Genomic DNA, 11,524 nt, shown 5'->3' with positions numbered 1-11,524 from the left:
AGGGAAGGACTAACGAGATAGGTGTGATAGAAAACTCACAAAGACAGGAAGTAAAACCAGACGTGACACATGAGAAGAGAATCTACAAAATAAAACAGGAAGCAGATTAAATTTGAATGAATGAACAACAAAACAAGGAAGAACACAAACTGTAAACCCCGAAACGAAATCCACAAGATAACAGAATATTAACAAAAACCCAGGATCATGACACGTCCTGGTTAAGTTCCACCATGGGACCTCATGTAATACACCCGTAACTCTCTGTCCCTATGTTTCCTGCCTGTACCTCACTGTAACCTGTCTGATAAAGGTGAAAAATGCAAAAGTTGTATTTTAACACTCCACTATGTACTGCCTCCCAATGCTTTCACTATACTGTACTACTTGATTAGTTTTGCTGTGTAAAGCCAAAGCAGAGAAAAAACATTCATCTGAATCGCCACTAAAATGCAAAATGACAGAAAGAAGGGTTAGAGAGCGAAATAATGGGACCGTGTCTTGAGTCAACACATTAGATAAGTTAGAAGCAAAGCTCTTTTCAGAGGGATAAACACTTGTAACAGTTACTCTCTCAAGTACACAGTGAAGCTCTCTGTTTATCATTTTACAAGTGTCTAAATGGCGGGTTGCCGTCAGTGTCACACAGAGAACTTAGATCTCTGTAACACTGACTTTAAAGCGAGTTAGGAAAAACAACACCACTAAATGAGTTTCAACAAATGTTCAACTTTTTTCTGATATTTCAGAGGACATGAGATCGTCAGAAGAGGTTTGGAGGAACATTCAAAATATGATAAGTGCTTAATGTGGACATTTTGTGTTGTTTTAGACAGTGTAGTAAAAAAAAAAAGTTCTTTTATTATTTTTCTATTTATGTAAATTTGTATCTACACAAACTTTGGTTCTCACTGTACACTGGTATTAAAGGGATGACTTTCTGAATTTTTCATTTTCTTCTGTGAACTACAGCCTCACCAATATTGCTTGTTTTTGTCTTTTCTTACTAATTTATATGCTTTTTAATTCTGTTTATTTCTTGCCATTTTTCCTGATATTTATGATTTGTCAAATATAAGATTCTTTTTTATTTGATTTGATTTGGTTTCACTTTATTATCAGAAAAAAAACAGGATTTTTCTTGCACCCCAGGGTGTCGACTGTTTCACATTTAGCGAAACATAAAAAATAACAAAAATACAAATGCCATAAATCAAATCAGACATAATGAAAAGTGGATGAAGTGCAACAAATTAATCAGTCTTATTACATTCAGTGTGCGAGCCAGGTACACTTCATTTTAAAACCTCTGTAAATGAATTAAACCTATGCCTTGCAGTAGTACAACTAGAGGTGTTTTGGCAGCTTTAACACCTCTCTTCCCCTTATTAATTTTATATTATACTTTTAATTGTGGGATTTACCAAGAGACACCCTTTTGCTGCTGTTGCATTCAGTGTAACTCTCAAACACTTAAACTATTCATGACTAAAACGCCTAAAGTTATAGCGAATTATTTTGTGTAGCAGAAAGATTGTAAAATCAGCTTGGATCAGATCTACAGAGCTCATCTGATTTGTTCCACCAGAGGACAGTGTCTCACCACAGCGATGTCTCACCACAGCAGTGTCGCACCCGCTAGTATGTAACAGTAAATGAAATGAACACTGACTGTGCTAACAAATCAAATATATACCTGAGAATATTTTTGTAATTTTTGGGTTCAGGCACATGTAGCTGCTGCTTAGACACAGCTACATTTAAGAAAGTTGAGCAGTGCAATCTGTGTGTGGCCGGTCTTTCAGGGTAAAATCCAAAATAGCAAACAAATTCTATCCCATGATTGGAATAAAAACATACATGTTGAACACAGATATTGTCCTCTACTGCATGAAGCCTCAAGAAGGGACATGCACAACCAAACTTAATCCAAATTATTGCCCAACATGGACTTCAGCTGGAGTGACTAAAGTAAGACGTGGTAAATATGTGTGGAAACTCTCAAAATGTTTTCATTTTTATTGATAATATATATATTAAAGAGGAGCTGCCCAGTTTCACAGATATTAAATAAAGTGCACAAAGTGCCAGTCACAGCAGGAATATAAGTGAAGTCATTAATTTGTGTGGTATTTCCCTTTAATCCCTCCAGAGGGGCAGCAGGTCATTATAGTTCATCGAATGTAACGTTCTGGTCCTGTAACTTTATACCTCTGCATCAGTACATTACAAACACTCACATACTTACCATCAGCTGGTCCTGCAGTCACATGATGAGACTGGGTAAAACACACACGCACACACACACACACACACACACACACACACACACACACACACACACCAGTTTCAGGTTCCTTCTCTGGTTTCTCTGTATGGAAAGAGGGAGGGGGGGCTGTGACCCTGAGTGTGTAAGAGAGAAATCTGATTCTGCAGGAACAAAGTTTTCTGATCTTCGTCCCCTCTCTCAGTGGTCTGACCACACAGCATCATGGGAAACCAGTTGGCTGCTTTGTAGATACTGAGCTAAGATGTTTTTCCCATGAAAAAAAAAAAAAAATGTTGAAGTCGGCCTGAAACTGCAGACCAGCAGGTTGCTTCACCAGCAGTCACATGAATTGTTATTATATGTAACACTCAAACTTTTCTTTTACTTAACCTCTGCAGTACTGACCACTTCTCAGCACACTATTTGGTCCCTGTGAGAACAACACCGGTCAGTTTTAAACCATTATGTCGATGTTGAGTCTAGATGACCACTAGATGCCACTAAATACTACACACTGGACCTTTAAGCTTTAGGGCGTGTGTAGTGTTTTTCTTTGGCAGTTAAGTGGCAACAGGGCACTAGGGGTGATTCTCATCCTAGAGCTTCATAAAAAGAGCGCTCCTTGTGCTGTTTTTGTGACTCCGAACCTACCAACAAGCTTACAATGCACCCCATCAGTCAGTTACCAGAAATGGGCTTTTCTGTCTGTTGTAGCAGTTTCTCACTGACATATCAAACAGCTCCGGACAGATGGTAAAGGAGCAGCAGCAACAACACCAGTGCCTTTCTGATAAGTTCAGTGATTTTCAACTAGAAGCACTTGGAGCAGCTGCACAAAAAAACTAGAGCACTCTGAAAAAAGACGTTGGGTGCTGTGCTTTTTGCCAAGCTTTTCTCTCCTTATTGGGAGCAACTGAAAAAGATGCTGATGCTCAGAAGAAAAAGCCCTTACTTGAGTTCCCATTTTTCTGCCCCTTTACTTCTACTTCCATCTCACAGGAAAATATGGTACTTTTTATTTGATACCTTTAATTACTAGTTAAATTGCAGATTCTGATTTTTAATACAAAATATAATCAACTAATGAATTATGATGTATTATTGAGGATAAAGATAAGATCTGACTGCTACCTAGGAGTGTATGTAGTAACAAATAATCCCACATTAACAAGCTTCAACATTAAAGTGATGAACAAAATAGTAAGATTTTGAATGCAGGTCTTTTACTTGTAACAGAGTATTTATACTGTAGTATTATTACTTAAGTAAACGATCTCACTACTTTTGACAACTAAATCAAAGTTTTTAATATAACTTCTTTCTTTGCTCTGCCTGAAAGTGTCTGAGTGTGTTTTGTTTCTCTGTTATCAGTATTTCATGGGAGCTTATTTAACTGACGGATTCTTGCATCATCTAACATGCAGTGATAACACTGAGTGAAATTTACATGCACTGTTCAGATCTCTGTGTAAAATCAGTGGAATTAAGTATCTATTATAAGAGAAAATGACCAGTTCTTAACATACACTGGTAATAACTTCTTCAGAACATTTCTGTCAACAAAATCTCTGCTGAACATCTGCATCCTGTCGTCCCACACGTTGACTTAAATCCTTTTTAAACCATTTAAATAAAGTAGAGCGATAACAATCAAATCAGACCAGATACTTTGATGATATTGAAGATATTGAATACTTTTCTGAATTATTAATGATACCCACAGTCTTTCTGGAAACATCTTTCATGTATCTAAACTAGCAAAAGAGAGCACCAACCTAAAGTGCATGTGTATCCAATTTTCTATGAGGTCAACTTTAGATTAAATGTAAATTGTAAATACCTGAATTTAATTTTCTTTATATGTTTACGTCCATATAGTTTTCTAAATGATTTATACTGTATCTAATTTTGGAAGTTTTGGGGTATAAATGTGTATTTACTGTAATTCTAAAACAATCAGACTTTGTGTAATGTGATTATGATTATGATTAAGCTTAACCAAAACCAAACCAAAATGTATGTGGAGCTTGTAATCATATTCCAATTTCCAACAGCATAACTGGCTAAACTCCTAACTTTAGCACACTTGTGATGCACATATTTGTACATATTCCTTACTTGTATTTTTTTTTTACATGTTTATGTAATGAGTTATATATTGTGGCAAAATTGTTACCTTTGTCAAATGCTGATGCTGTCCCTGGTTTTATATGAGAAGAGGAAAAGATCGCTAGCTGCTAACCTAATTTATGCAATGTAAAATGCCATAGGCTTGTGTTAATAACATTAGCATGTTATATTTGTTTGGAAAACGTGTTAAGTATAAGGCAGTTGTTTTGTCAGTGAACCTTGTGAGTTGTAATGGGACAAAATTATGAACTGTTACCTTTGTTAAGTGTTGCTGTTGTCCCTGGTTTTATATGAGAAGAGGAAAAGGTCGCTAGCTGCTAGGCTAATTTATACAATGTAAATTCCATAGGTTTGTGCTAATAACGTTAGCATGTTGTATTTGTGGGGAACTGTGTTCAGATAAAGACAAGTGTTGAAATAAATATATGACATAAATACATGTGTATGGTTTGCTGTGAATCCCTTCTTCATTATTGATTGTTCTCACATGTTTTGAAACGTTGAATAAAAACAGGAGTCATTGTTAGTTTAATTCTGAACAGATTTTAAAGGTGCGTTCCATACAGTGTTCATCCAGAGTCCTACATATGAAGGCTCGAGCATATTTACAGAACATAGAGATATATACAGTCTTTATATAGAAAACAAAACTACTAACAAAAATAATCATCTTTTTTATAGCAGCAAAAAAGAAGAAACTAAAAGAGAAATATGTATATTTACATCTTTTTTTTTTTTTTTCAAATAACAAGGCATATTATATATATAGTACACTGCGCATACTTGCTTTCCCATTCTTTAAGTATACTTCTTGATTTAATCTCTGTGAGGATCAAAGTATATAGGCATCTCTCTCCTCCGTCATTTACACACAGTTTACCAGAGGCAGAGCCACACACACACACACGCACTAACATACACTGAGTCTGACCAGGTTGGACTAACTGCATGGCTGCCACGCTGCTGCCACTGACAGCTGCTGGCTGGAGACATGAAACAGCATCACCACGTCGCCACATTCATTCAATGATCAGGATGGTGGAGCCAACATGGCTGCCACTGAAAAAGTGCAAAGGCCAAACCCTTGTGTGTGGCTCTGCCTTAAAATTCAAAGAGATACAAAATAAAGAAGACATTTTCTAGTTGAGTTAAAACACCAGAACAGAGACAATAAAGACTCGTAAATAACCTCCGGTATTGCAGCCATCGATTCCAGAGTTAAGTGTAAACCAGGTGATTGCAAAGAACAGAGAACATGAACCCAAAACAAACACTGAGATGACGTTTTTTAACACACTCCTGCCTCTTGCTTTACATGTGAGCAGCAGAGACGACTGCTCACACACACGCACACAAACAACCCAGTCCACTCCTATAACATCTGTGGAAGCAAATAAGAGACCTAAGTATTTACATCTTAACAGCCACTGAATATTTTATTTTGAAATTGAAATGCCACTGAATTGATCATATTGAAATCATTTATTCTGAAAACCATGTACAGTACCTTAATTTGTTCTAAATTTTAATGTCCTTGATTTGCAACTCCAAAAGCTGAAACTGTATTTGTTTTTTCAGCGTTCACAAATATAGACAAAAAAATTCAAGTTGCATTATTTATTTATTTTTAAATCTTTAAGAAAAGATTCACGCTGCTTAAATTTGACTGGGCATATGAAAATCTAAAAGCCTGAATGTTTTGACCAATCAAATTTGACTGATGTTTTGTTATTATTAGCATTATTTTTAGATCTGAATTGGACTGATCGCATTTGAGCAACTTGAATCTATTTTTTTAAATAATTAAACTTTTTTGGGATCTTTGGGCTTTTGAAATTGCAACTCAAGAAATGTTATAATTTCAAAAAGGTAAATTCAGGACAAATACATGGTTTTCAAAGTCAAATATTTCAGTGACTTCAGCATTGTTTAAATTTCAATAGTATTATGTATTCAGTTGCTGTTAAAATTACGAAAATAAAAATATTTTTGTCTCTTATTTGCTTCCATAAACATCTCCCGTAACAGCAAATAGAACAGCTTTATTTATTCTTTTGGAAATTAAGTGAAAAATGTCCGTTATAGCCAAAAAGCTCAAAAAAATAAATATCAACAGTATTTTTTTTCTTTCTCTTGCAACACACCTGTTGTATTTTTGTTTTTTTTCTCACTATGTGCAAGTTCTGTGCAATGTAAGACACCCCCCGCCCCCCCACCGGCTTATCGAACATCAAAACAAAAATGATTTCGGCTGAAATCACTTCACATTCATTGACTTTGTTTGTTTAAAAAACATTTAAGTCACAAGATGGAATCAAAGTTAAGAACTCAATCTCCCAGCAGGCCATGCTGCTGACTGAACATTCCAGAGTCTACGGTAAATAAAAGGCTTGAGAAATGAGAATAAAGACCCCCCCCCCGAAAAATCAAAGACTTCAGAAACACTCAAGTTGCACTTCAAGTATTCGAGGCCTGGAGTTTCTCGACTACGCTTTAAACAAGGAGTGTCGCTCAGGACGGCGCGCATCTCGCCTTCTTCACGCACCTCGTGTTGAAAGGAAACGAGATGTGTGCTGTCTGAAACTTAGCTCAAAAATGTGCAAAAATATATTTAAAAAAAAAAAGAAAGAAAGAAAGAAAAAGTCACATGCTTGTTGAGTGTACTGACCCAGACCGAGCACAATGCTTCAGCTTAAAGAGTACATGTTGGTTTTTCTTTACACATTTATGTTCAAACAAAAAAGACACAAACACCCAGCCATGCATTAGAAAATACATCCCTGACCTATTAGGACAATAAAGAAAAGAGCTCGAGTGATTTGTACAGAGTCATACTTTGGTGTTCCACACATGCATATTGCTGTTGTCGCATGCAAACCTCCCAATCCCAAAGTTGTTTTTTTTTTTTTGCTTTTTTGTTTTAATCTTCATGTTTGTCATTAAACTGAAGTTGCGTGTCCATTATTCAATCCAGAATGTTTTATTGCCCTAGTGGTTTCAGAAGCCATTCAAAACTCTGGCATCTGTACCTCCTCGTCTTTCGTCATCGTCCCATCCCTGCTTTTTTTTTTTTCGTCCCAGCACCACAGCCAGAGCAGGATCAACCCAGGAAGCTAAATACTCTCTACTCTACTCTGCTCTGAGTCTGACTGAATGTACCTGAAATTATGGAAGGAATCTATTCTGTTAAAAACAGGGTTAAACTCTGCACCGACACCCATCTAAGTGAAAAACAACCACATCATCAGTGAAACCTCTTCTAAAAACCAAAAATTAAAACAATCTTCTTTGCTAAATGCTCCGATACACACTAAAATTAAATGTTCTTTCACCAGTAAATTAACTCACTGCCATTTACATTTCAGTTCCTTTCAGTTTGCATGTTTCAGCTGATTGAGGTGAAAGGAAAACCGACCCAAATCGCCACCACACACAACCCTGCAACCCTTAACGGAGCCCATTATTGCAACGAAAAATCTGATTTGTCCAAAAACAGAAGACACGATAAACTGTTAAATTTTTCATTTCGTCTTTCTAACTACAAGTTTTTCTAAACACGTCCAGCATAATCAGCTATTAAAACATTCCAAGATTATTTTACCTTATCAGTCTATACTCAGCATCATTTTGTATTAGTAAAGGTTTAATTTATACAATTTGCATTTAAGTACTTGTTGTGATTAGCCCATTAGTCTTATCATCATCTGTGTTTAAAGGTTAATAAGGTTGAAGTAAAGCTAAACTCAACAGTTTCACTTCCTCCTCCACCATCGTTGTTGCTGCTTCTTGCCTTTATTAAACAGCAGATGCAGCATTAAGCGCCACAGGCATCTCTTACCACACTTTCAAATAATATATTCTAGTCATGGGTGGATTTTGGTGATTAACTTTTTTATTTTTTTTTTTAGGTCATTTGATGAATTATTCTGAGTATTTTTTATCTTTTTCAGGAGACGTGGTTTAATTTTCCATGTTGGCTTTCTATAAAGTTGTGGTTTTCAAGACTTTAAGATTTTGACATCTGCAAGGACTCTGGGAAAAGTCTGCCTCTATTGAGGCCTCACCCATGATCCACAGATTGGATTAAGTTAAGACATGCATTTCCAAATTTGTAAAAATCCAACTTTTGCTCGGGTTCAAGCATTTTAAAGACTACTATGACATTTCAGGAAATACGCACTAAATATTTGTATCTATTTTAAAGTGAATACATTTCTCCAGTCCTCCTTTTATCCCTCTATCCTCCTCTATTCTAAATATCCATTCAGCATACAACACTCAGATGTAATGAGCATTGAAATTACAATATCACACTTAGATTTGGCCCAGTATGGTGGAACCAAGACATCTAAACCAGGAGTGGAAATCCTCCATCGAGGCTAAAGCAACAAGCCTAAGCCTGTTATAAAGGTTAATAGTTTTCATCACTCTGCCTTTCTCACATTATAAAACTCTTCTTTAAATATATCCATTAACCATTCTACTATTGTTGTGTCCCATTCCAGACTCTGATGATTACAAGTAGAGTTAGTGGACCCACTGGACCAGAGGAGTGTCAGGAAGCTCCATCCGAATTCGACATCCTCTGATCATCCTCATTTCAAAACTTTTCTAACTCAATGCTATTCGACACTCTTTCAAACAATGGCTCAGCTAATGTGCAGTTAGTGACAAACATTGTGCTAACAGCATTTTCTAAAAAAAAATAAAATAATAAGTGAGAAAGTTGAGAGTGAAGGAGAACAACTCCTCCTCTCTCTTTTTCTCTGGTGTTTGGTTTGTCTCTGCTCCTCTAACATGCAGCATGTAGGTTAGTTTAGATTATTCCAAACAAACAGAAGCATCATTCTGGGCCCTCGATAAATCATGAAAATAATATTTGGGATTGTAATGCCCTGTATACTGCACGTATTGCATCTGCGCTCTTTCTTGCCTGGAATTTCACTCAATACACATCTGTATTCTTGACCCTTAATGTACATACAACTTCTGAGCAGAGCCTATTGTCAACTTAAAGGCTAAATTAAAGACTTCAGCGCTCCTGCCATGTGGAGGAGGGTGAAAAAAATAAACATTTGCAATGAATCCAGGGACTCAAGATCAATCATTTCCCCCCAGTGACCAGGCTTCGGGCTCTTCAGAAATGCCACTTCCAGGAGTCTCTAGAGTCTTAAAGCTACTGTCAACGAGTGCTGTAAAAGTCCCGCAAATCCGAGTGTGTTAGGATTGTTTTGGTGAAAATGTCAACAGAAACACACACACTCTCTCGACGATCTTGTCGGCGTCATTTTAGCAAAGATTCGATCAGGCTGATTCCACAGCGAGGAAGAACAATTTTCAGCATTTTTGAATGATTGCAGCTTCGAGGACTAATGTTCATCAACAACGTTCATTATTAATGTGTTCATTCGATTGTGTTGAAGAGGTGTGTGTGCGTGCATGTCCCCTGAAGTTTCCTGCCCAGGCAGCTGCTCAGTAACACCTCCTAGAGGCCCTGAGAGACAGAGACAACCTCTACTTAAAACCACGACTAATGGATTAGTCACTTCTGGACGACCCTGACGGATCAGTCAAATGTCCACGAGGGTGAAAAGTGGAAGGAATTTCTGTAATGGCTGAAACAGCTCTGGGACCAGAATGTTTATTTTGTAGTTGGTCTGGTATAACACTGGTCCCTTGTCAGATTGAGGTGTTTCCTTCAGTAAATCAAGACACAGCAAAGCAGAAAAAAAAACCCCTGTCAATGCAAAAACAGACATAAAGAGTGGACCGCCAATCGCCCTCCTCTTTCTTTGTCTGTAAACCCCAGCACCACGAGGACGGTGATATCCAAATGTCTTTCCATCTGCATTCAAATTTGAATTTAGTTGTTGTGTCGACTTAAGCCAGCTGATCACAGAGCAGACTCATTCTCCGTGTGACAGGAAGTGGTGGTGGTGGTGGCCTTGCCCTTCTTGTTGAGTTTCAGGAAGCTGGGTTTTTCTGCCACCACGGTGACAGCCACTTCGTTGCTGTTGGAATTTTCCAGCTTTGTCAGGGATCGTTTCTCCGAAGCTTTGGCTGATTCCCCATCCCTGTCAAACATAATTAAGATCACATCTATTAGGACTGTATTTTGGGCTAAAAGGAATAGTGTGACAACCTGAGAAATGGGCTTATTCGCTTGCTTGCCAAAAGAAAGAGGCCAATTAAGCTGGTCTTAGACTACAGGAGTTTTGGGCCAATTTATCCCCAACAGCCCTACTGACAATTGGAGGAGAAATCTGGTCTGGGACCTTTGTCAGTACCAATGTTCGGCCCAGAATATCTAGTAGTGTGAGGCGTTCAATGTCTTAATTTAGGCATAAAAACTGGAAACAGTCAGAACAACTCCCCATTTCCAGTCTTGGTGCTAAGCTAAGCTAACTAGCGGCTTACCATGAAGACACAACAGTGGTAATAGTCTTTTCAACTCTTGGTAAGAAAGCTAATGAGTGTATTTCTTAAAATGTCAAACTGTTCTTTTAAGGGTTAATTTTCTTTGAAGTGGGGTTGTATGAGATACTAATTCATAGTCAGTGTATCACCTACAGTAGATGTCGGTCGGCATGACCCTAGTTTGGAGAAGCAGGCTGGAGTAGACAGCTCTTTCTGAAGGGATACTTTCTCTATGTTCTGTTCAAAGTTGCCAGACTCCTTTGAAGGAAACATTAATTTTACCTTGCAGAACACAGCAGCTGCTGGTCTATACCACTGCCTCGGTTGGTTAGTTTGCGTTATTGTGTGTCTTTGGTAAATCTGACCTAACCGTTAACACCAAAGTCACACAAATAAACCAGCTGACTGAGGCAGCAGTAGACCCCCAAACCCCTTTCTTCTGTGAGGTAAAATTACTTTTGGTTATTGGCTTCAGTTCCCTGTTGGAAAGGGCTGTCTGACGGCAACATATAGAGGTGAAAATATTGTAAATATAGTGTACAATTAAACTGATATTGATGTTTTTTGGTAGCTAAAATAGATTTTGCTGCTGCCCCTGTCAACAACAGTGCATTGCTTAGCTTCCGTAGCAGTACTCCAGCCTGCCTCTCCAAAGCGCAGGTGTGCCAACCACCATCTACTGTAGGTAATAGAAGTACCTCAGAAGTA

General features: G+C 37.6%; 1 protein-coding gene across 1 annotated transcript in view; it reads right to left on the bottom strand.

Annotated features, from left to right (window-relative positions):
- Window positions 1-4,926: 4,926 nt before the first annotated feature.
- Window positions 4,927-11,524, bottom strand: part of slc45a4a (solute carrier family 45 member 4a) — a 70,486-nt gene continuing 63,888 nt past the window's right edge. The window contains exon 16 of the mRNA XM_033636865.2: window positions 4,927-10,473. Coding sequence (XP_033492756.1) covers window positions 10,293-10,473 — 181 coding nt within the window. The 3' untranslated portion in view covers window positions 4,927-10,292. The remainder of the gene's footprint in view (window positions 10,474-11,524) is intronic.

The sequence above is a fragment of the Epinephelus lanceolatus genome, chromosome 16, assembly GCF_041903045.1.
Source record: "Epinephelus lanceolatus isolate andai-2023 chromosome 16, ASM4190304v1, whole genome shotgun sequence".
NCBI classification, from domain to species: domain Eukaryota; kingdom Metazoa; phylum Chordata; class Actinopteri; order Perciformes; family Serranidae; genus Epinephelus; species Epinephelus lanceolatus.
Note: the sequence above shows the minus strand (reverse complement) of the source record. Positions and strands in the feature narration are given on the sequence as shown.